Genomic DNA, 27,063 nt, shown 5'->3' with positions numbered 1-27,063 from the left:
CCCACCTCAGCACCTGGTATCCCACAGGAAAGTAGGGAGAATACACTGCAATAAAAGACCCATGGCACAGCCATAGCTAGCCCAGGTGAGCTGACTTGGGCTGTCAGGGCTTGGACTGTCAGGCTAAAAATTGCAGTGTAGATGTTCAGGCTTGGGAAACCCAGAGGTGAGTCTCAGGCTACATCTCCACTACCATGGTAGGTCTACCTATGCTACACAACTCCAGCTACATGAGTAACGCTGCTGGAATCGACATACCTTAGGTTGAGTTACCATGGGGTCTACGCCGCAAGGGGTCAACGGCGGAAACTCTCCTGTCTACTTACCTTATCTTCTCGTCGGGGGTAGAGTACAGGGGTCGACTAGGGAGCGATCTGCTGTCGATTTGGTGGGTCTTCACTAGACCTGCTAAATCAACCACTGGTGGATCGATCTCAGAGTGTTGATCCCGGCTGTAGTGTAGATGTAGCCTCAGAGACTGGGCTCCAGCCTGAGCCTGTATATCTACACTGCAATTTTTAGCCCCACAGCCAAAGCCACTTGCGCCTGAGTGAATTGACTCGGTCTCTGAAACTTGGTACTGCTATTTTTTTTATTGCAGTCATAGGCGCCAACTTTCCCTGGCACCGGTGGGTGTTCACACCCCCCCTGCCCTGGCCCTGCCCCAACTCCACCCCTTCCCCGCCCGTTCCCTGCCCCTATTCCAACCCCTTCCCCAAAGTCCCCGCCCCAACTTTGCTCCCTTCCGGCCCCATCGGACCCCTCCCCAAATCTCCATGCCAGCCCCGCCTATTCCCTGAGCACACTGCGTTCCCCCTCCCCCCCAGCGCTTGCCGCGTGAGACAGCTGTTTCGTGGCGGCAAGCACTGGGAGGGAGGGGCGAGAAGCGGGACGCAGTGCACTCAGGAGAGGAGGCGGAGGTGAGCTGGGGGGCAGGGCGGGGAGCTGCTGGTGGGTGCAGAACACCCCCATAGGTGCTCCAGCCCTGGAGCACCCACGAAATCGGCGCCTATAATTGCAGTGTAGATGTACCTTAAGAAACTCTTCCAGTGTTGCCCTGAAAGCCTCCAAAAATGGGCTCTGCTCAACTAAGCAGGCAGGAAGTGAAATTCATAGTCAAAGATCCTGCACAGAGAATGCCCTACCACCAGCCCTTCCTTAAAAAAATAAAACCAGAGGGCTGCTAGGCTGGATAACAACTGTGGCTGTACCTTAGGAGGAGAGAGGTGATGTCTTCAACTGGCAGCCTGAGCTCTCTTCCTAGTGGACAGGCATACTGTTTAGATGAGGTTGCTAAATTATGAAAACTAAAAAAGAAATGTCTTTACCCATTAAATTTACTTTGCCACAGTATATCAAACATTCCCAGCAATAGTATTTTGTCCAACCAGACAGCTAGAGATGGGGAAAGGAAATTAACAGATAAGGGAAATTTTGTCTGTTGATGGCATTAGTGAAAATCCTAACAATAGGGAAGTGACTAGCAGCGAACTTCCAGAATTGATGGTGACAGACCAATCATAACATTATCTCTTTACCACAGTATGAAGAGTTGTGTTCTAAATGCAGTTTCTTGGGGAAGAGTAGATCTTTGTTGTCAAGTGTAGTAAAGGAGCATAATGATAAAGGTTTATTTGGATTGACACCTTTGAATGTTCAGCCTAGACCAGTGGTTCCCAAACTGGGGTTCGTGAATCCCTGGGGATTCGCAAAATGTTACAGGGGGTTCTCGGGAAAAAATTCCCTAATGGCGGACAGAGCTCTCCCTTGGGACTTCCAAGCAGATCAAAGCAAGCATATCTATCACAGTAAGGAGATTTAAACATCAAGACTCCTTATAAGAAATAGAAAGGGAGGTGGATATTTTTTGCTGTTTTTAAAATTAAATAGGCAGCTAGTATTGTTTTTAAAATTATTATGAAGAACAAGTTTAAGCTTTGTTGTAACCTGCGTTGTTTGCCTGGACTGCTCCAGACCTGAACGTTTGTGTAGGAGGAACTCTGAGTTGGCTTCTTAAATACTTTCATACTGTTTCACATCTGATACTCCTTGATGAAACACAGAATCCTTGTCTTATAACAGGATTATTCAAAGTGATACAAGCTACGAAAGTGAGATCTTGGAAGAGTGTTGCTGTTTTCATAATGTAATAAAATACTGTAATGATAAATAATAAATAGTGTGTAATAAGTATGCCATAAAAACAAATTTTATATTTCCAAGATCACTGCTTTTATAATTTATACTCAGGTAAAGGAGAAAATCCCTGGAAATATTCATTTTTAGGAGGGGGTTCACGAGACTTGACATTTTAGTGAAAGGGGTTCATAGGTTGTTAAAGTTTGGGAATCACTGACCGAGAACACCGTTAGGGACTTAGCAGATCGGGCATTGAACCCTGATGGTGTAAACAGGTGTTTTACAGCAGAAGCTATCAGTGGAAAGCTACAAATTTTGGCAGATAAAACAGTGGAGGGAAAGGGGAGTGGTGGGTTAAAGAGATATTTGTCCACTGGACTCTCTCTCAGCAAGATTGGAAACTGATGCAAAGAACACTGCCCCCAAATACTGTGTGTGTGTGTGTGGGTTTACTTATTGTTTGCATACTTTTGAATCATTGTTGCTGTGTTTTCCCAACATTAATGCTGTTCTCTCCCCCCTTGCTAATGGTTTTCTTTTTTGTTATACACAGAATTGGTGGTTGCAAGTGGGGAAGCTTTGCCTCTTAGAGGCACTGGTACAAATTTCTCTACTCATCCGCTGGGGGGTGCCTCTTTGTGGTTCATCTGGGGATTAGCTCTCAACCAGTCTGGTGCCCCTTCCTTCGGTTGCTTGCCCTATGGTGTCTTTCTCTCTCTCTGGACTTGATTGCTCCCTCTTTATAACCTCACGGCTACAGTGGATGTAGGTTCCACAGCTTCTCCTTTCCGAAGCACTGATATTCTCAGCCTTTACACTATCTATTACTCAGCAGGACAAAAGGAAAGAATGAGTAGTTTTAATTTACTTTGCTAAGATAACACATCTAATGACAGAATGTCTATAGACAGTAGTACTAGGACACAGGGTCCTTTCATCTTGATCCCTAGCAGACAACCTGACCGTCGCTCACATCATCAATGCCACTAGCATGATTGGTAGTTTGGGCATTGTCAGCAGAGCAACCAATTATTGGACTGAAGTATGCCCTAGAAGTTTGTCTGCTCAATGTGGATACAATGGAGAAGAATCAAATTAGCTTACACAATGCTGACCACAACTTTTACGGGTGAGTCAGTGCAGATCAGGACAAATCACGTTCAGCATCATTTCCCACAACAGACTAACCCCATGATGCTGCAAATAAACTGTCCTAGTTTACACTGATGTAAAATTGTGATCAGCATCATGTCACCTAACTTCATTCCTCACAATCAAATACAAACACAATACCATTTCATAATGCAGACCAGCCCCTAGAGACAAGTCCCTTCATTTGAGAGTTCAAGTGCATTGGTGGTGCAAATATGGGGAAATTTTCACTCTGTGGCTCGTTCTCTACCTGCTTTGTGGATAAATAGCAGAAGATTTAGGGGTTTTATTCAGCACCTTTCACCTCATCAAAACCTCCTAAAAACCAAGAGAAAAAGTCTCACAATGGTCCATTACAAAGAGTGTACGTGAATGTGTCTGAAATCAAAATCTTGCTTTTTGGAAATAATATTCTAATGAAACAATTTTGAGAAGTTTTCCTTTTTTTCCTAGTTAAAATAAAGATGTAATTAGTTCCAATAGAAAAATAAATACAGGAATATATGGTGTGACTGCTCAGTGCATGGAAATTTATGAAGTCTATCTTTATGGCTCTTTAGTGCCAGTAAACTTAAAAAAACTGTTTTGTCAAGGAAAATTAATTTTTCTGATTTAAGCAAATTCCATAATTATAAGAAAAAACATGAGATTAGATTTTTAAAGAAAAATCACAAAAGAGGAAAAGCAAATATTTAAGGATACATCCACTCCAGTTTTAACTTCTCAGGAGGCAGTTCTGTCCTAATGTCATCATAATTTTCTACATCAGAAGGAATGAACATTGTGATTGGTCGACCCCGCATGAACATCTTAATATACTCTCCCTCTGTTGAAACAAAAAAATATTAATTGCAATGATTTTACTTTCTGTGTTCAATTTTAATGAATTCCTCAATACTAAGCTAAGAGAGACTCAAAGAATATATTTACAGTATTATGATTATTATCTTACAAAATGTGGGTTTGATAAAGGACAAGATCTGTAAAATTTGTGTACTGAAAAATTATACTTACACAATATGCATGTACAGTTACTGCTACCATAAATGCCTTTGTGGTAACTCTTTGGATAAACTATGCATGTAACATTTTATACATACAAATACCTCATGATACCAAATTTCAAAGTTATCACAAAATCTAAAGTTGAATTATCACAAACAATATTTACCAAACGTCACTATCTTAAAATAGATTTTTTTTAAAAAAGTGTGTCAAGTGGACATCATTAAAATCACTCAAATAATTTGAACATTCAGTAGAAACGAATAGAAAACTGTTCCTAACAGTACTATCACTATATTGAAAATATCTCAGCGACAAATAATGTGCACTTCCATAGCATGTATTCATGAACGGATCTCAGAATGGTTTTACCACACAATGAATTAAGCCTCACAGCTCCTCTTTGAGGACCATTTTTCATACGTAGGAACTGATGTACAGAGACGCTAAATGGTTTGCCCAAGATGGCACAGCGAGTCAGTAACAGACAGTAATCCTGCTTCAAGGTTCCCTTGCTGTGACCACTAGGTAAAGCCATGGTCCCAGTGGAGTCCTTTCCACACAATGTGCCAATTACAATTTCTGATGAAGTTTAAAATATATCAAGGACCTGATTCTGAGTTACACTATGAAGCACTGTACACCACTCTGGCTGTGTTAAGAGCAGTGTCAGGGGCCCTAGTGCAATTGAGAAACAGGCCCTAACCTAAATGATTTATTTATTATGGTTCAATTTACGGCCTATTTTCAGTATCTTTCCCCTTTAACAGTAATTAATGTCAATGGTGAATATCACGATCATAAACTAAAAAATGTAGTGTAATATTTCAGTCTTAAATATACAAATTTGATTAGATATAAACAAAAACCCCACCCACCCCCACAGTTTAACTTCCACCAACAGCAGAACTCCCAGATGTTTCTGAGTATGATATTTGAAAATCCTAATAGTTAATATGATAACTCAGAGATTGCAGCAGTCAGTTGAACCAGCTTGCTGACAAATAGGGGAAGAGTGGAAGCACAGCTATTCAGTGTTGATGGATTAGCACTATGGCACTGAGAAGTGGCATAATGACATCTGAATTGATTAATATTGCCAATTCGAAATTAATATATTTGATTAATTTTTAAAAATCTCTTGGTAAGAAATAAAAGGCTTGTCTTGAGTTTCTAAGTGACCAAGCAATGTTTATAAATCATTCTTAAAGATGAGAGGCAAGGTCACTGCCTTTCAGATTGCAATGTAGAATATTCTTGTAGAGATGTTTGTAGAAGATTATAATTTAGAGATGCTCGCTCTTAAGGGACAGTATTATGAACAGAGGAATCTGGAGATGTACCTTGAAGGTTGGGGTTGGGAACACCACATGGCTGTGTCTAGCAGCTCACTTCAGAAGCTGTCCAGTTTGTTTTATTAAAGTTTTATTCCTTTCTCATCCACTGGTTTGCTATTTAATTAACCCCAGGATCATTACAAGGTGTCAGAAGTAATGAGAAGGAAACTGCAGTGATTGCGACGTTAACTCCTGTGTTTTCAACTGAAAGCAGAGACAAAGGGAGGCACCAGAGAAACAGGTGAAGCATCAGGCACAGAAGCGTTTGCATGTACTTTATTTCGTGAGCACAATAGTAGCTTGACTAGTTTAAGAAGGGGGTTGGTGGAAGCCAAAAAATGGATGTGTTGCAACCTCCTTCCCGTCTGCAATTGTCAGGCAATGTTGTAGAGAACTGGAAAATAATTCAGACAGGGATTTCAATTGTATTTAACAGCCATAGCGGCAGAGGAGAAAAATGATAAAGGGAAATCATCTATCTTTTTGCATGTTTTTGGTAGGATGCACTGGATATTTATAACTAAGTTTAAAGAAGGTGAAAGCATGAAGTTAAATTTCTTCTGTATTTATATTTTTACTGACTAAATTTGAGAAGCACTGCATGCCAAAAAAGAATGAAACATTTGAGAGAGACAATTTTTTCACATGCATGCAAAAAACTGATGACACCATAGAGCAATGTGTCACAGAATTAAGGAAATTCAGTAAAATCTGTGACCATAGGCAGTGGGCGAACCGTTGGTTGGGGGAGGCTAGCCCCCAGCCGGTCCTGCCCATGCTTGTGACTTTGCTGAGTGGCCAGAGTCTCTGGTCAGAGACAGAATCATTTGTGGCATTAAAGACAATGTGTTAAGAGAGAGATTGCTCGTTAAAGGGGATTTAATTTTAGAAAAGGCTCCCCAAGTATGCAGGGCAGTAGAAGCACAAACCAAAGAGCTGAATTCATCGAGAAGGGGTTATCCATGTACTAAGTACTAAAGAATATAGCCAGAATAGGTCAAATCAAAGAGTGAAACCACTTGCTATGAAAACCACTGCTAGGGAGAAGACGGGGTACAGATGGTTATGTGGAAGATGTGGATCACAACATGGTCCCATACAATGTGTTGCCTTTGGGAAACTCTGTCATAAATGTGGGAAGAATAATCATTTTGCAAAATGCTGTAGATCCCAAATGCAGAAAAGTCAAGTATATTCAGTTAAAGACAATCTTGAGGAGTTTTTCATAGATGTACTCGGATCTATAAGGCCTGATGAGAGAGATCGGATACTGCCTATGACAGAGAATGGAACAATTATTCCACTGAAACTGGACACAGGAGCTCAGGTTAATATTCTGTCTGAACAAGATTATCAGAGGCTCAACAGAAAATCAAGACTGGAACCAACAAAAATACAAGTAACTGGTTATTCTGGAACAAATATACGGGTGAAAGAGAGGTACATTGCTAGCATCAACCATAAAAACAATGTACAGGTTCCCTTTCATTGTAGTGCCAAAGGAGGTGACACCAATTTTAGGCCTGGCTGCATGTGAGAAACTCAGTCTGGTAAAAGGGGTGCCCTCACTACAAGATCATACTGAACCTGGCTATGAGGCACTCTTTTGGGAATATCATGACCTGCTTCAATGGTTGGGTTTGCTTGCAGGGTGAACATATAATCCGGATAAACAAGCAGGTCCCTCCAGTTATCTATCCATGTAGAAAGGTGCCATTTGCATTCTGTGATAAACTCAAGGCTGAGCTTGCAAGGATGGAAGCAACGCAAGTAATACAAAAAATTGAGGAGCCAACAGAATGGGTGAGCTCCCTTGTCATCATAGAGAAACGTGATGGCCAGCTACGCATATGCTTAGATCCTAGAGACCTCAACAAGGCTATAAAAAGAGAACATTTAAAAACTACCAAGCAGAAAAGAGATTATGGTTCAATTTGCAAATACTTGATATTTCAGTAAAACAAATGCATCCTCGGGGTTTTGACAGCTAAAATCAACCAGAGAAAGTTCAAAGCTATGCACATTTAACCCCATTTGGAAGATAGATTCTTATGGTTACCCTTCAGCATAGCTTCAGCACCAGAAGTGTACCACAAAACCATACATATGATCTAAAAACATATGAATGACGTTGACACCACAATGAATGACATCGTCATCTGTGACTCAACAAAAAAGGAGCATGATAGTAGACTTTGGGAAGTCCTGGGTGCAACTAGAGATGCAAACCTCAAACTAAATAGAGAGAAATGTGCTTTAGGGGTTACAGAACTGACTTTTGTTGGGGACATTATTTCCAACCAAGGTGTAAAACCTGATACAAAGAAGATTTCAGCCATTGAAATGATGCCATGTCCCCAGTCAAAGAAAGATGTCCAGTGGTTCCTGGGAATGGTTAACTATCGATCTACCAAAGCAACAACTCTGAGAAAACTCCTAGAGAATAAAAATGAATGGTATTGGGATGCAGAACAGGAGGAATCATGGGAAGGTTTAAAACAACAACTGATACAAGAACCACTATTGAAGCTCTATGCACCAGAAAAGCCTATTAAAATCTCAGCACATGCTTCACAGTGTGGGTTAGGTGCAGTGATTTTACAGAAGCATAAGGATTGCTGGCAACCAGTGGCATATGCAGCCAAATCACTGACTTGAGGCAGAAACCAGATATGCACAGATTGAAAAGGAACTTTTAGGAATTTTGTTTGCCTGTGAGAGATTCAATAAGTATATTTATGGACAGACTGTGGACATTGAAACAGACCACAAGCGCCTGATAGCATTATTTAGAAAACCGCTAAATGACTATACCATAAGGATTCAAAGAATGATGATAAAGCTGCAAAACTATGATTTGGTTGTGACTTACGCGCATGGTAAATTCATGTTCACTGAAGATGCATTTTTCAGAGCAGTGGCTCCCACGAAACCAGAGAAGACTTTATAGACAGAGATGCAAGCCTATGTAGATCTGATTGTAAAGTCAATTCCCATAGCTAACAGGAAACTGCAACAAATAAGAGAGGAAATGGAGAAAGAGGAATCGTTGGGAATCCTTAAAGAAGTGATAATTAAAGAATTAATAATAAAAGAAATAAGTAGTTGCTGTCCAAGTATAAGAGACTATTGGAACTGCAGACATGAAATTACCGTGATAGATGCAGTGATTTCCAAGGGCAGTAAGGTTGTAATTCCAATGAGCCTCCAAAAAGAAATGCTATGGAAGATCCATGAGGGTCATTTGGGAATTGAGAAGTGCAAAGAACAAGCACAAGATGTGTTGTATTGGCTGCGGATCAATCACATCACTACTAATGTGGTAGGAAACTGCTTTTCTACTTGAAATACAAGCATGACAACAAGCAGACCCTGAAACCTCATCCATTTACACACAGGCCTTATGAGTAGGTTGGCATTGATTTATTTAACTGGCAATCAAAGGATTATTTAGTAGTCACAAATTATTATTCTTGGTCTCCAGACATTTGCACACTGCACAGTACTAGTAGTAAGTCAGTGAGAGCATGAAGGGAATCTTCTCCAGACATAGAATTCCACATGAAGTCCTTAGATATAATGGACTGGAAAAAGGCTAATGTAGTGCCAATCTTTAAAAAAGGGAAGAAGGAGGATCCTGGGAACTACAGGCCAGTCAGCCTCACCTCAGTCCCTGGAAAAATCATGGAGCAGGTCCTCAAAGAATCAATCCTGAAGCATTTGCATGAGAGGAAATGATCAGGAACAGCCAGCATGGATTCACCAAGGGAAGGTCATGCCTGACTAATCTAATCGCCTTTTATGATGAGATTACTGGTTCTGTGAATGAAGGGAAAGCAGTGGATGTATTGTTTCTTGACTTTAGCAAAGCTTTTGACACGGTCTCCCACAGTATTCTTGTCAGCAAGTTAAGGAAGTATGGGCTGGATGAATGCACTATAAGGTGGGTAGAAAGCTGGCTAGATTGTCGGGCTCAACGGGTAGTGATCAATGGCTCCATGTCTAGTTGGCAGCCGGTGTCAAGTCGGTCCTGGGGCTGGTTTTGTTCAATATCTTCATAAATGATCTGGAGGATGGTGTAGATTGCACTCTCAGCAAATTTGCGGATGATACTAAACTGGGAGGAGTGGTAGATACGCTGGAGGGGAGGGATAGGATAGGATACAGAAGGACCTAGACAAATTGGAGGATTGGGCCAAAAGAAATCTGATGAGGTTCAATAGGGATAAGTGCAGGGTCTAAGTGCAGGACGGAAGAATCCAATGCACCGCTACAGACTAGGGGCCGAATGGCTAGGCAGCAGTTCTGCGGAAAAGGACCTAGGGGTCACAGTGGATGAGAAGCTGGATATGAGTCAGCAGTGTGCCCTTGTTGCCAAGAAGGCCAATGGCATTTTGGGATGTATAAGTAGGGGCATAGCGAGCAGATCGAGGGACGTGATCATTCCCCTCTATTCGACATTGGTGAGGCCTCATCTGGAGTACTGTGTCCAGTTTTGGGCCCCACACTACAAGAAGGATGTGGATAAATTGGAGAGAGTCCAGCGAAGGGCAACAAAAATGATTAGGGGTCTGGAACACATGACTTATGAGGACAGGCTGAGGGAGCTGGGATTGTTTAGTCTGCAGAAGAGAAGAATGAGGGGGGATTTGATAGCTGCTTTCAACTACCTGCAAGGGGGTTCCAAAGAGGATGGCTCTAGACTGTTCTCAATGGTAGCAGATGACAGAACGAGGAGTAATGGTCTCAAGTTGCAGTGGGGGAGGTTTAGATTGGATATTAGGAAAAACTTTTTCACTATGAGGGTGGTGAAACACTGGAATGCGTTACCTAGGGAGGTGGTAGAATCTCCTTTCTTAGAGGTTTTTAAGGTCAGGCTTGACAAAGCCCTGGCTGGGATGATTTAACTGGGAATTGGTCCTGCTTCGAGCAGGGGGTTGGACTAGATGACCTTCTGGGGTCCCTTCCAACCCTGATATTCTATGATTCTATGACTGCAATTTTCCAGTTCAGATTGTAGGCAATTTGCCATAGATTGCGATTTTCAATCACAAAACATCAAGTCTAAAATACCCAATCAAATGGACTTGTGAAAAGGTCTATACAGACAGCAAAGAACCTTATGAAAAGACTTTTGACAGTGGGGGTGATTTGTATGCAGCATTACTGGTTTACCAAAGTACACCTCTGGAGAATGGCTTTTCTCCAGCTCAGCTGTTAGCAGGAAGAAGGATTAGATCTAAATTACCAATTACTGATAACCTGCTGAAATCTCATAACAATGAAACCATAGGGAAGATGAAAGAAAATCAGAAGTGGAAGCAGAAATATTTTGACAAAAAGGCCCTTATGGGATCTCCCATTTCTTAACCCAGGTGAGAGAGTGTGCCTGAGGAATCTAATACTTGGGGCCAAAAGGTTATCATCAAAGAACAGCTGCATCCAAGGTTTTATGTAGTTGACAGACAGACCAATGGGACACATTTTGACGTTATTGAAGGGATTTACGAAAGTTCCAACACACTGACAGTAGATATGGACTCTGGTATTTCCCATCTGACTGATCCTTTACCATCAACGCACAACGGAGAAACTGTCAAGAAACAGGAGAACAACTCAGACTCTAATGAAAAGTTGATATTGAGAAAATCAGAGTGGGAGATTTAACACCCTGAAAGACACAGAGACTTGTTAACCTGCCCGGAGAAGGAGTATTTGACTAAACTGAGTGATAAAGACTCACTCGAGAATGATGTGCTGGTAACCTCTCCTTTCTAGGTAATTGACACATTGGGTTTATGGAAATGTACTACGTGGGTTGAGAAAGTAATGCATGTATTATTAGATAGCTGTTAATATATAAGAGTTAATTTGTTTTTCTTTAAGAGAAAAGATGTAGAGATATGTTTGTAGAAGATTATAATTTAGAGACGCTCCCTCACAAGGGACAGTATTATGAACACAGGAATTTGGAAATGTGCCTTGAAGGAGGGGGTTGGGAGCACCACATGGCTGTGTAAAGCAGCTCACTGCAGAAGCTGTCCAATTTATTTTATTAAAAATGTATTCCTTTCTCATTCACTGGTTTATTTAATGATCCCCAGAATTGTCAAGTAAAAAATAACAGAATTGTGACAAACTTAAATAGTACAACTATGGGTACTAACAGTGGACCCAGATCTGCTCTTATTGAAGTCAATGACAGGTTGTCCATTCACTTCAAATTGAAAGAAACTCTTTTCTTGGAGAACAAGAAAGGTAGGAGAGAGCAGATAATTTCATAGTAGCAACAGCAGTAGATTTCAGTATTCTACATAGATAGATAAATAGATAGATAGATAGATGGGATAGCTCAGTGGTTTGAGCATTGGCCTGCTAAACCCAGGGTTGTGAGTTCAATCCTTGAGGGGGCCATTTAGGGATCTGGGACAAAAATTGGGGATTGGCCCTGCTTTGAGCAGGGGGCTGGACTAGATGACCTCCCGAGGTCTCTTCCAATCCTGATATTCTATGATTAATACAAAAGCATTTTAGAAGATGCACAAGACCTAGAAATGTGCAATCAAGGACGAGAGCCAAAAGCGTAATTTAAATAGTAAACTCTGAGGACAGGGTCCAGATCTTTCTCAGGGTTTCAACTACATAGGTGTACACAAAAAATAAATAATAAAACTACAGTCAGAGAACAAAGATTGGAAACAACAAAAAGTCTATTTCCAGTTATGAAAAAGACAGAACGAGCATGGATAATGTTAGAAATAAAGTGTAGTTAGTCAAGGTTTCCTCCCAGAACCAAACAACTAAGTCTGAGAACTGGCAAGTCACCTATCTAGTGAATACAGACCTGAGGAAGCTCCTACTGAATTCAAAGGATTCTTAGGATTGATTGAAATTCTGTGGAATAAAACTGGGGCCCTGAAAACACCAGTAATTACAAGACCTGGAGATATTGTGACAAGCCTAACTAGACTTGAAGGAAGACCAACTCAGTCACTGAGACAAAAGAAAAATTATGATCTTAACAACCAAGATGAACCACTATGCTAGCCTCTGTGGCATCATGACCTCTAACAAATCACAGAGCAATGAAATCTTAAAACATACTAAATAACTGCATTAATTTAGCTTGCAAACTCACTACCGAAAGATCTTGTCATTGTATTTGTCTGTAAAGCACCACACATATTTATGATACTATATAAATAATACCATAGTACCGTAACAGAAATTATAACACTTTCAGGCTGACAAAATTTACATTTACCATAATTTAATACAGTAAAAGCTTTGTTAACCGACATGTCGGGAAAATGGAGTGTGCCAATAAGTAAAACACTCCTCTTAATTAACTGGGAGGGAGTTTGGGTGTGGGAGGGGGTGTAAGGCTCTCCTTGCTGGCTCTCTTAAGTGGATGAACAGCCATGAGGGGTTCGGAGTGAGGGAGGAGGTGCGGGGCATGGGCTCTGGAAGGGAGTTCGGGGTAGGGGGTTGGGGTGCAGGAGGGGGTGCAGGGTGCCAGAGCCGGGCAGCGCTCACCTCGGGTGGATCCCTGCAAGTGGCGACATGTCCCTGCTGCTCCTAGTTAGAGGCACGGCTACGCAGCTCTGTGCTCTGCCCCTGCCCCAACCTGAGCGCTGGCTCGGCAGTTCCCATTGGCTGGGGCAGCACCCGCAGGGAAATATCACCACTTGTGGGGAGCCGCCTGAGGTGACCACCACCCGGATACGGCATCCCACACCTCCCTTTGTGCCCCAACCCCATGTCCCGAGCCCCCTTCCACACCCAAACACCCTTCCAGAGTCCGTGCCCCGCACCTCCTCCCTCACGCCGAACCCCTCATGGCTGTTCCTCCACCTAAGAGAGCAGGGACATGTCACCGTTTCTGGGAAGCCATCCGGAGCCAGGTAGGGAGACTGCCGTCCACGCGCCAACCGGACTATAAACTGGATTTTCAATGAAGATCAGAAATGGCAGTTTATAGAGCTTTCCAGTTGGCAAAGTGCCGGATAATACAGCTTTTACTGTATTTGCATTTACCAGTGTACAAAGAAATCTAATAACCAGCTAAGGAACGCAAATAGATCATTCAAACGGAGTGACTGTACCTCAAGATCCTACTCTATGTAAATGACAAAAAGATCATAATACTAACAAATTTGACACACCTGTTTTATGAGGTGATTGTTCAGTCATTTGATGAGGTGAATACTTGAATTTAAGTATTCTATTCATTCGAAACCAAAATCCTTTGACTAATCTGACAGATGAATCAGTGTACATGAATATCTGAATCACGAGCTAGTTACACTTGAGTTGTTAAAGCTGCTGTTCTACTGCTTGTGTGACATATTTAATTTAAGGCAGTTAACTTTATTAATCAGCAACAACTTTTATTGTTGATTTATAGTACTTTGTTTTCTTGTTGTCTAACTAGCAGTCAAAGTAGATTCCAGTAAACCAAATTTATTAAGTCCTCTGACTTCAAAGAATTATGATTTCATGATGCATTTGCCACTTTTAATGTACTCCAGTCAGCTGTCTGAAACATCAAGAATTCATTTAACTTGAATTTCAAGCAGCCTTTAGTCCCCAAAGTAGAACTTCCCAACACTGGAATCAAGTGAAGCAAGATTTTCATAATATTCTGAACACAACTGAAAGATAGCATAAAAGTGACCAAAGGGCATAGGTCACTGAAAATGATAATTTTGCAATATTGCACCAATTATTCCTATAAGTAATGAGTAGTAGTTACTGGGTCCAAAGGAAATTAACCCATGCATACAAGTTTTGCCTTCTCAAGAATACAAAGTGACTCAACTTAGTTTCATTGTAATAAAGCAAGTATCAAAACTACAATGCCAAAATGCATATAAAAATAGTAGTCCAAATTCTCTGCTTGTGTAAATGGATGCAGCTCCACTTACCTCACTGGAATTTTGCCCATTTACACCAGTAGAGAATTTGGCTTAAAGTTGTCAAAAGCATGGACCATCAATGAGAATTATTTCCAAGTAGCCAGACTAGAACTGCACTTATTTTACCAGAGATATGTATTAATTATATTTTTGTGTTGACACAGGCTGCAACTGGTCTGACAAACTGTTTAGATAATTATTCCAAACAAGTCATATGTTTAATTGATTTTTTTCAATATACTTGTTATCATGTACACTTTACAAAGACAAAACCATACTGGCTATCCACAGATGTTAAGGTAATAAAAATGAACCTTTTATGAAAATCTTGTGTTCATGCTTCCATAATTTAACACACAGTATTGTCTCCAGGCATTTACAAACAAACACCCACAGTGAGAACTTAAATTCCTGTTTAAAGACTGGTTTCAGAGGAACAGCCGTGTTAGTCTGTATTCGCAAAAAGAAAAGGAGTACTTGTGGCACCTTAGAGACTAACCAATTTATTTGAGCATGAGCTTTCGTGAGCTACAGCTCACTTCATCAGATGTTTACCGTGGAAACTGCAGCAGACTTTATATACACACAGAGAATATGAAACAATACCTCCTCCCACCCCACTGTCCTGCTGGTAATAGCTTATCTAAAGTGATCAACAGGTGGGCCATTTCCAGCACAAATCCAGGTTTTCTCACCCTCCACCCCCCACACAAATTCACTCTCCTGCTGGTGCTAGCCCATCCAAAGTGACAACTCTTTACATAGTCAAGTCAGGCTATTTCCTGCATAGATCCAGGTTTTCTCACATCCCCCCCACCCCCATACACACACAAACTCACTCTCCTGCTGGTAATAGCTCATCTAAACTGACCACTCTTAAACTTGGAGAGTGGTCAGTTTAGATGAGCTATTACCAGCAGGAGAGTGAGTTTGTGTGTGTATGGGGGTGGGGGGGATGTGAGAAAACCTGGATCTATGCAGGAAATAGCCTGACTTGACTATGTAAAGAGTTGTCACTTTGGATGGGCTAGCACCAGCAGGAGAGTGAATTTGTGTGGGGGGTGGAGGGTGAGAAAACCTGGATTTGTGCTGGAAATGGCCCACCTGTTGATCACTTTAGATAAGCTATTACCAGCAGGACAGTGGGGTGGGAGGAGGTATTGTTTCATATTCTCTGTGTGTATATAAAGTCTGCTGCAGTTTCCACGGTAAACATCTGATGAAGTGAGCTGTAGCTCACGAAAGCTCATGCTCAAATAAATTGGTTAGTCTCTAAGGTGCCACAAGTACTCCTTTTTTTTTTGTTTGTTTAAAGACTGAATTTTCTTCGTGCTTATGGGTTGGCTAGCTAGTCCTGAAAGTACAAAATGACTCCAGGCACCTCTCACTCCCCTATTGCAAAGCAGGCGCTAGCTGCATGTTCAGTCCCTGGGGAAGAGAGTACCTTGCATTGTTTGCGACTGAAGCACGAAAGGAGGAGTGCAATAATGTGGAGCTTTGGGGAAGGGAGGTTGTCTACAGCATCCTCAGATACAGAGTAACTCTCTTCATTTCCCATATGAAAGACACTGCATTTTTGGCCTTTGCTGGTATTTTGTGCATATTCCAGATTATTCTATGGATTCACTTTTAAATGTATTTAATCAAGATGTATTAATCAAATATTACTTGACCAAGCCTCTCCTTGAAAAAAAGATACCACAGCATTTTCTTTGCTTCTCCCCTTCTGTCAGACCATAACATTTCATTAGGTATAACCCTGAGGGCAATGAGAGAATTAATGCAAAATATTTTCAAACAGTACAGATGATGGCAGCATATCAACAAAAACATTTTCAAAAAGAAAATATTTGCCCAGGGCCATATTCCTGTAAATACAAGCTAGAAAAACCAGAAGTTTAACTCCCTTTTAATTTATATGGCTTAATTGGCATGGTGAAGAACAAACTGAAATTTATTGGTTTCCTCCTAAAGTTTTAACAATTTTTGGGGTACAAAGAGATATTTCAGATTTATCTCAAACATTTCTTCTCTTTCCATACCACCTCTTCCAATAGTCTCTAGGAAGAGCTAGCTATTTCCTAGGGTAGTGCAAAGCAGAAAAGTAGGTGATCAGGAAGAGACAAGAGGAGAAACTTTAAAGAACTTTGAATAGAAAAACAATTTCGCTATCACCCATAAAGGCAATAGATACAGAACTGACAATTCTGTATTTCAACCTAGTCAAGGGATGTTCTGACTCACGGTTCTATGCAGAAACACACTTTTTAAAGTGGCAGAGACTTATCTTGACAACTCCTATTGACTTTACTAAATCCTTGTGCAGAACTTTGAAAATGTGTTCACCTGTACAAATTTGGTGAGGATTGTTATCAAGCCTTCCCCAGGAAAGGGGGTGTAGGACTTGGGGGGGATATTTTGGGGGAAGACATCTCCAAGTGGGCTCTTTCCCTGTTCTTTGTTTAACACGCTTGGCGGTGGCAGCATAGGGTTCAAGGACAAGGCAAAGTTTGTACCTTGGGGAAGTTTTTCACTTAAGCTGGTAAGAATAAGCTTAGGGGGTCTTTCATGCAGGTCCCCACATCTGTACCCTAGAGTTCAGAGTGGGGAAGGAACTTTGACATACATCCAGTGAAGTGAGCTGTAGCTCACGAAAGCTCATGCTCAAATAAATTTGTTAGTCTCTAAGGTGCCACAAGTCCTCCTTTTCTTTTTACTTTGAAAATGCCGCCCCGAATACAGAAAAAAAAGGAAAAGAAAAACAACAATGGTATGATCAGGGACCAGAGAAGTCAAAAAGAAAAAAAAAATATACATACACTGGAATTAAGGCATACCTTTTCAGCTGTACACACAGTAATTCAGTTGCAGATGCAGTTCCTACATAGTAGGTTATTATGCTATTATTTGCATCATTGTTATTATTGCTAAAAGGCGTTACCTGGTCAACCCTCTTGTACACAGCATTAAAAATGAGAACGCTGGAAATGAGTTAAAGGTGGAAAGACAAGCTGTTCCACAACCATCAGTACTTTACACCTTAATACAACACTCTGGTGAGATGGATTAATTAGAACAGGTGTGACAAAATGGCCGCTGTTGGTATGCTGGGTGCCATGCTTTTCCTGGCGGGGGGGGTGGAGGGGGCTAGGATGCCACCCCTTGCCCCTGCTCTTGGGGCGGCAAGGGCGCCGCTATTGGCCCGGGAAGGTGGTACAGAGAGAAGTGGGGAAGGGGTCTGGGTTTGCTCCTCACTCTGTCATCTCACTGCTGTATATGGTCTACTAAGTAAACGGTAAAGTATTAAGACATCAAAAGACATAGGGCACATGGCTCAACCCCCACTTGTTTACATCATATATACTGTACTTTGACTTGTTTTTAAGCTAATCCTGACATTTACAAACTAAAAGAACAAGTGTAAAATTAAAAACAGCTCAGCTATGTACTACAGAAATCTATAGTTAATTTGATTCAGCAACCTATTACTTTGTCGTCATATGGAGTTGTCTCTGACCACCTCCCGGTGGGGGTTTTGGCCAGGGGGAAGAGAGATTCCAGCATTTTCATTCCATGAAATGATTCTTTCCTTAATGCTAGCCTCTTTCCCAACAGCTTTCCCTCCCTTCAGCCTTACATCCAAGAGTGGAATACACACACTATGCTGGGGAGCAAAGAGCTTGAAACTAGTTTCCAGTTAGATATACTTCCTGCATCACAGCACAACCTGCCATCAGCCAAACCACTACCGTCATTAGACCATAACATTTTTATATTACAAAACAAAAAACAAAGAAACAAAGAGCTAAAATGTGGAGGCAGTTTTTCCACTGTGGAAGAATTTGACAATAAAAGTGTAATTTTATTATTTTAAAACGTTGTCAAAGTGCCACCCAGGCAGTCCAAATCTGCCTTAAAACAAATAAATTGATGTGTAATGACTTCATTCTATAAAGAGCACATAAGGGATGTTTAAAGGTTAATAGTTTTACTGTAATGTAAATGTAATAATATTAAATGTAAGTATAAAACTTTGTTTCTTCACACAAGAATCAGCTGGCAGAGGGAGCTACTGATAGACAAGTAACAATTCCATTACATACCGCTGTGAAATAGCAGAAAGCAATCAGCAGTTGCTCTGGAATAAATTCTGTTGTTTTATAGCTAAAATCAAGGGCCAGAGGAATGAATGTTGAATGTATATATTTCACAAGCTCAGTACATCTAGTGCTAGCTACCTGCTTAACAAATGAAATTCTGGCTCCACTGGAGCCAATGGCAAAACTCATTGATTCCCTTAGTATCTGTGCGTGCGGGTGACATTTAAGAGAACAGAAAGGTAGCAAAAAATAAAACATACAAAGAAACAGAAAGGGTCCAACTGCACCCTCAGATACAAAAGTGACTTCAACATTGGATCTACCTGATAAAGGACCTAGTGAAGGCTTTAAACTCACCAACCTAGTGAGGAGGGCTTTCAACTAGACTTTATAGCTATGTCTACATTGCAATTAGACAACCATTGCTGGCCTATGCTAGCTGACTCGGGCTCACAGGACTTGGCTTATGGACTGCTTAATTGCGGTATGGACATTTGGGCTCAGGCTGCACCCCGAGCTCTGGGACCCTCCCACCTTGCAGGGTCCTAGAACCAGGGCTCCAGTCCCAGCCCAAATGTCTACATTGCAATTAAACAGCACCTTAGCCTGAGCCTGCCGGTACAGGCCAACTACGGGTTTTTAATTGAAGTGTAGACATAACCTAAGGGGGCAGGTGAGAAAATCCCACAAGCAAGTATAAAAAAAGATGATTTTGACAAAGGGCTGGAAGTTGGAAAGGCGGTCAGGATGGAAAATTATAATAGGGTATAAAACTAACAAGAGGGAATACAATCTGCTCAGCAGCTTAGATGTCTACACACAAATGCAAGGCATATCAGGAATGAACAGGAAAAACTGGAAGTCTTAGTACACAAACAAATTATGACTTAACTGGCACCACAAAGACTTACTGGGTGAGATCAATCTCATGAATGGAATATCTGTACAGAGAGGGATAACCTGTTCAGGAAGAACAGGCAGGGAGGTGGTGTTGCATTATATGTTAAGAATGTATACACTTGTTCTGAGGTCCAGAAGGGGGTGAAAGCATACCCGTTGAAAGGCTCTGGCTGAAGATAAAAGGGGGAAAACTGGGGCAACATTATGGTAGGTGTCTACTACAGACCACCAAACCAGGGGGAGGAGGTGAACGAAGCATTTATAAAACAAATAACCGTAATATCCAAAACACAAGACCTGGTAGTAGTGGGGGGACTAACTACCCAGATATCTGCTGGAAAAGTAAAATGGCAAAACACAGAATGTCCAGCATGTTCTTGGAATGTGTTGGGGACAGCCTGTTATTTCAGAAGATGGAGGAAAAACCACGGCAGCAGTTATTTTAGACTTGATTCTGATTAATAGAGAGAAATTAGTTGCAAATCTGAAGAAGGAAGGCAACTTAGGTAAAAAAGTGATAATGAAATAACAGACTTCAAGTTTCTACAGAAAATGAGAGAGAGAGCAGCAAAATAAGGACAATGGACTTCAAAAAACCACAAAGCAAACTTTAAGAAACTGAGGGAACTGACAGGTAAGGTCCCATGGGAAAAAAAATAAAGGGATAAAGGAGTTCAGGAGAGGTGGCAGCTTCTCAAAGAGAATATTTAAGGTACAACAGCAAATTATCCCAAGGAAAGATAAGAGGAATAGTAAGTGGCCAATACGACTGCAACAACCTTTAAATGACCTGAAAATCAAAAAGAAATCCTACCAAAAATAAAGTGGAAACACAGACAAATTGTTAAGGATGAGTACAAAAGAACAGCACAAACATGCGCAGGGACAAAATCAGATAATCAGCCCTACAATTCTAGGATTCTATGTATCTGATGGTGAAATGGTGAATTGGGCCTGGAGGCTCCCTTAGGCATGAGTCACACTAACATCGAGTTTTGCCTGTATGAGCTCCAAGACTGAGTCCACAATCTGCACGAAGGTAAAACGATTATAAAGACAAACAGGAAAGAAAAGTATTAGGAATTAATGAAGCACTGAAGATTACTAAAAATAACAAAATTAGGAATGTACTGTGTGTTTTTCATTAATTCTTTCACATATGGTATTTAATTTATTGCCATCCAAAAATGTCTTGAGGGATTGTACTTTTTATAAAGTGAATAAAGTGAGTCATGCACAGAGCTGCTATCACTTTAGACTTTATAGTCTAAAAAAGAACTCTGGCATCCCAATGAAAAAAAGTTAGTTTTATCTTCTTTAAGATAAACAGCGCCTTTGGCACCATGCTCCATCCTTCTGGGTGTATAAATATGAATACTTTATGGTTAATACTTAAAATCACATCTCTGCTGAATAAGAAAATGCAGGTTTTTGCTAGGTGATTATAAACACCTGCTGGTAAAGAACTTAATAGAACAACTTTAGCTAAGGGCCTGTGGTAAGCACCTGCATAATTCACACATGCTTTTGTTGGATTTCACAGGCCACATGCCTTCCACCACTGGAATTTGTTCTATGAACTTGGTTTACAAGGATTAATGAAGCAAAAGGAGAAAAAAATTCTTGGAGCAGGCAAAAAATAATATTTAAGGGTCTAATATTAATTAAATGCTATCATCATTGCTGAATCATTCTTGTCTTTATCATGTCTGTCCCAGCTCGGGTCTGGGAAAGCTCAGGACTTGGCTGAGGGCTAACTGGCAGCAACTCAACTCAGAGAGTACAGAGGTAATGTTGGTGGGGTTAGTGATAATAGAGGGAGCATGGCCACCATCTGTAACAGGTGCATAGCTTAGGCGAGATATTACACCCAGGGCTACTCAACAGAATGCTCATGCAGCAGCTATGGCCACGAGTGCATTATTTTTTCCCATCTGCTCCAGCAGGAATGCAGAACCCTGATACAATTATCTATGCCTTGCTCATGTTAAAATTAAACTGTTAGACTGTGCTCTGTATGGTGCTACACACTAAGACCATTCAGAAACTCAAGTTAGTGCAGAAAATACTGAGACATCAGTGCAACACAGAGGCGAGAGCAATGCAGGGAGAAAGGTAAGTTTTGCAGAGACCTGAAGATCTCTGTCCACTGAAGGGGCTCTGTTTTGGTCATTCATGGGGTGGTGACAGGCTCTAGAGAACACCAGATTTTTTTTCTTTTTCTTTTTGATAGAAAGGATAGCAAGATAAGTCTATGAACTAGACAGGGAAAGAGAAATCAGAGCTCACACTCTGGCGGGTATGGAGGTAGAAACAGAATCAGTCTCTCAGTTTAGGCCCTTCAGGACAAGTTTACTCATCCTGCAGATTCTAAGAGTAAAACAATTTTTCAAAATGTATATTTGATGAGCTTTTTTTCAACATTTAACCATTTTTTAAAGGGGAAGAAACATATTTTCCATGCTAGGAATCTCATGCTGCAGACAAAGGTGCTGTTCCTTCAGGGACTCATTTAGATTAACTCTTCTCTCTTGTAGCAGTCATTACCTCAAACCTTGCACTTTTATAATTAGGAGATAACGTCAATGGAAAAGAATGTTTTCACAAAATAATGGAACTCCTGATGCTAGAGAAATGTAGAGCTAAGATGTAAAAGTGTAAGAAGCTTACCTTGTGACTTTCTACTACAATCAGGTATTGAATCTTGAACCACTTATAATCTACTTCTCAATAATTATAGGATTCCAATGGACCATCATAACGGATTGAGCCAAAAATATATACTAGAATAATTCCAGGGCGTGCCAAGCAGCACCAGGGTGTCATTTTTCATCCAGCTGTGTGTCATGAAAGAATATTCTTACACAACAGCAATCATCAGTATCTCAGTGTGTATTTGATTTCTTCTCTTGGGGCCTGATCCAAATTCCACTAAAGGCCAATGGAAAAACTCATTGACTTTAATGGTAGGGGGATCAGGCCCTTAATTGGCACTGCTTCCTCTGTTTAAGGCTGCTAAGGTTTATTAATTCATCTCAGTCCAAATTACAGTTTGAGTCTTCTTTAAGCCTGTGAGTACTCCAAGTGAGCTAAAGTAAGACAGGTACTATATGCTTAGCTGGACCAGGGCCAGAGTGCTCAGCACCTTGCAGGATCATTTCATACTGACCTGTAAAAGAAGGTGTATGTGTGTGTGGGGAGGGGAGGGGGTGAATGTGCCTGCTTGCTTTTTACTTACTTATAAGTATAAACGGACATCTGAATGATTTTTATTTATTTAGTGGGGGATTTGGTTTGATGTTTGAAGGGTTTCCCCCCCCACTGCTTTTTTATATTAAAATATCGAGCCTCATCTCCCCCTGTTTTTTTTTCCTGGAGATTCTACAGATACCTAGAAAACTAGCAGAAGAATTGACAAGCTTCAGGAACCTCGGTCAGTGACAGGAAAGATATTTTTACTCAGACTGTTTAAAACTCTTGGCTTAAGTTAAAAGCTATTAAGCTGAAAGTCTTCACAAAATTCATGGGAGAAAAATGACACACCAGACTCTAATGTTTCTAAAAATCAAAGGGGGCGCACAAACAAAATGTAATAATGTTTGTTCTTTTGGAGGTTATCTTTAAGAGCTAGGTTCCAATATATAATAGAAAGAAACTACTTACATTTGCACAGATTTTTTTATAGCGAATTTTTACTCTTCCTAAAGGTGTTGGACTGCCAGTCACGGAGGCACACCCTTGTGCTGTCTCCTTTACACAGGGTGTAAAAGCCAGAGTGGCATAAGCTCTGAAAACCTGATAGGATCCCCTCACAAGCCCTAGCAGAGAGGGCACACGGGGCAGGAAGGGTGTGTTGGGGTGGGGTGACAGCATGGAGTGCTGGGGACATTCCAGGGAGCACTGCAGCCCATAAGCTAGACCAAAGAGGTTGCTGTAACATAGGCTATATTTACACTTATGGTGGCGTGTAGAGTAAAGGCACTTCATGTGTAGCTACATACCGCAATGAAAGGCTCTGACAGCAGGGAGGCAGTGGGGAAGAGCTCTGGCAGGGGGACACAGCAGGGGACTACACTGCTAAAAACTGGAGCGGAGAGGCACTGCTTGGGCATGCAGAGAACCTGTGTAGGATATACACCCTAGGGTTTCCAGCGCGTATGGCACCCTACTCACCTATGCCATGCCTCAACGTATACACTGCTATTTACACCCAGGCTCGGTGGGCATGCAGCGTCCATAGTCTACACACTCACTAAGTGTAGATGTACCCTTAAACAGATCCCGAGCAATACATTGTGCCAGGTACCTCTTCAGGCCCCAGAACAGCCCAGGATTATGAAGGCACAAACGTGGCTTAGAACAACCAGAGCCCCACTCCCACTAGAGCTGCACCTAGTCGAGGCACAACAAAACAAGGACAGCACAGACAGAAGCAGCACAGGCTTCCCCAACCCCATTCTGCCAAGGGTGTCTCAGTCCTGAAGTGGAGGAACTACCTCTGAAAATAGTGCACTGCTTCCTGTGAAAACCTTGGCCTTTCTGGTCAGACAGCCGGAGGAGTCAATTGGGATAGTGATACTTATATGGGCATTTGTCCAGACTAATGGAGCTTTTAGTGCACACCACCAGAGTCCACACGGGCCTATTAGCGCACACAAGAAAGCACACCTCTCAGTGTAGAAATATCAGCCCTGCATAGTACATTGTAACTAAGAGGTCTGTTTCACAGTGGGTAGATCCACATGGAGAAAAAAAAACCATTAGAAAATGTCGTTAACTAACGTGAGGTTAAACACAACTTGGGCATTTAACTTGTCTTTGTCTAGGTTGTGTTTAAAAATGTGCTGTCTGGTCATAGTTAACCTCAGTGGGGGGTCCTCTATGGTTTACCCCAATCAGATACAACATTTAAAATGACAGCTGTCCTAGGGCACATTAAAGGCAGAACTGTCTTTAACACTGCTATTTTAAAGATGTTAGTGAACACGTTTTCTAATAAGATGCTTTTCCCCCCTCCACTACAGACAGGACCAATGTCAGTTGAATCATATGTCTCTGGTATTCCTTTGATTCTGCTCCATACCAATGCAACATATTGCTCCACTCCTCAAAGTTATCTAGGTAGGCTCTCCTCATTTTGTGAAAGCCCAGATCACACACACATTAATTAAACCATTTTCCGTCTATCTAGGTACTTATATGACCTCTTCCAACTTGTTTCACAGAATTTAGAGCTGCTGGGATGTGTCATTTGCCAGGATGAGATGGGTGAAGGTGAGTCCAGTCTCAGGTTACATGGGAGGACACCAGGAAGAAAGAAATAAAAATGTAAGGATACTTGCAGAGTGTATCATTGCACTGTAAGTTGTGTTTGCCAAAGATGTGATTCCTTTTTGGAAAGCTTTGTCACAACTGAAATTGCATACAGATTAGAACCACTTCTGTACAATAAACCCCATTAGCGAATATTTTGCCTTTAGAAGCATTATCACTGTAACCACAAGAGGCATTCATTCTCAGTGACTGTTGAATCTGGGCTGGTGCTTCATACTGTCATGAAGTATTTCCTGCCTGCTCTTTTATGAAGCCTTTGTGTCAAAGTTGTTCATATTGTTTTAATAGGAGATTTTTGATAAGTTGGAATCAGTTAAAAAGATTAATACATATTCTTCAGTAAATTTTAAAATTAAGAAAAGGCACTTTGATTAAAGCTTGTTTTGATCTCATAATGAGAACAAGTATGAGAATTTCCAGTTAATTTTGCTTTTGTCCATTTGAAATATAGAAAAGCTAAGGGCAGTGCAAAGGGAAACCAAAAATATCAACAGTCTTACAGCACAGAATGTGTACACTGCAGATTTGTTAATACAACAGCAAAGAAGAGGGATTTAAAAGGGAAGAGAGACTCGCTACACAGCTGTGAATAGCATGCACTGAGGAAACATGCTCCAGATTTTGAGCTGCATGCTTCAGGTTCCACGTGATCAAAACAGAGTGATGTTGAGACACAGCAATGAATTTTCTTTATTGTCAGTAGATTTCAACAGATTCCATCATTTTGAGAAAGATTTTTTTTTCTATCCGAACAAGCCAGCAGCAGCAGATAGACACAGAATGCAAAATTTGTTGATGCAAAAGAAATATGCTTTAGAAGAGAAGATTTTTTTTTTTTTTTGCCATAGGAGAATATTTTAAACCTTCAGTCTCCACTATCAACCAATCAGCATTCATCTGCTGTATTATTGGCAAGACAGAAAACTGAAGTGAAGAGATCTTTTAGCTGGCACTTCTTGATATTGTGGTACATTAGGCAACAATGCAAGACTTTTAGACCCCTTACCCCTCATGTGTTCATATTCCTCTCTCTACAGACAGGATAAAGTATATAGTAATTTACTTTTAACTCCCCAAGAAATCGCCAAGAAATAAACAGTGTGTAATTTTTTTTAAACTCAGTTCAATTATAAAAAATGAAGTGTTTACTGAATTGCACAGTCCAAATTTAAAGGATCATTCATGCACTGATCCTGTGATGGTGAAAGGCCAAATAAAAGATCCATGAAAAGGAGTTAAATTAGAAAGCAACCAACTGGCATAGCTTAATTCTTACCTTGGCTGTTTTTTTCACGAGTTGACATTTTTGCTGGTTATGGGACAGAAATAAAATAACTTAAAACTATTTCTGAAGTCCCACCTCCCTGGCGTGAAAACTATGTTACACAAGGGCAATGTTTTCTATTTTATTTTTAAACAAGCAAGCATATTTTTATTATATATATATATGAAATAATTAACCACTTCTTATATTTCTATGTTTTACAAAAGCAATACAAAATATTCCTCTTCTACAGGGCCCTGAGGTCACAAAAAAACCTCCCACTGATTTCAAAGAGCTTTGCATCGGGCACTAGATCTTTTAGCAACAATCAACTGAATTAACCCTTGGAGTAACTATTACCATTACGTAAATTCTAAATCAGTGCTTCATAAAGATATTTCATAATGACTTGGTTGTTTCCATTGGGAGAATATTCAATTAGCAACATTAAATCTCTCCAATTACCCCAATATTTAAAAACAAATGTTTTCACTTACCTTGGCTGACAATGACATCTTTGTGTCTGGGGAAAAAAATCACAAAATATAGAATTAGTGTATTAGTTATAATACTAATACTACCTAGCTTCTGTACAGTCCCACATTATGCTCAGTCTTACCACCTCTTCAAAAAAACAACCACCAAAAACCTGGATTCACAAAAAGAACTATATAAGTTCATGGAGGATAGGAGTATCAATGGCTGTTGGCCAAGATGGTCAAGAATGTTAACCCCATTCTCAGGGTGACTCTAAACCTCTGACTGCCAGAAGCCTCTTCTGTACACTCTCCCTGAAGCTCTAGTGCTGGCCACTGTTGGAGGCATGATACTGACCTAGATGGATCATAGGTCTGATCCAATATGAAAGTTCTTATGTTCCTATGAAAACTTGGGGATAAGATGTTAGATAACCA

The 27,063-nt window shown here is 40.8% G+C and overlaps 1 protein-coding gene across 6 annotated transcripts in view; it reads right to left on the bottom strand.

Moving 5' to 3' along the window:
• Positions 1–27,063, bottom strand: part of EML4 (EMAP like 4) — a 252,082-nt gene that overhangs the window by 61,380 nt on the left and 163,639 nt on the right. For 4 of the 6 annotated variants that reach the window (XM_048843029.2, XM_048843026.2, XM_048843030.2 and 1 more), the window contains 3 exons: positions 26,647–26,672; positions 26,162–26,194; positions 3,994–4,117 (listed from right to left, as the gene is read on the bottom strand). In XM_048843029.2, coding sequence (XP_048698986.1) covers positions 3,994–4,117; positions 26,162–26,194; positions 26,647–26,672 — 183 coding nt within the window. The remainder of the gene's footprint in view (positions 1–3,993; positions 4,118–26,161; positions 26,195–26,646; positions 26,673–27,063) is intronic. The other 2 variants (XM_048843028.2, XM_048843031.2) reach the window with 1 other exon arrangement.

Source organism: Caretta caretta, chromosome 3, assembly GCF_965140235.1.
Source record: "Caretta caretta isolate rCarCar2 chromosome 3, rCarCar1.hap1, whole genome shotgun sequence".
NCBI lineage: Eukaryota > Metazoa > Chordata > Testudines > Cheloniidae > Caretta > Caretta caretta.
Note: the sequence above shows the minus strand (reverse complement) of the source record. Positions and strands in the feature narration are given on the sequence as shown.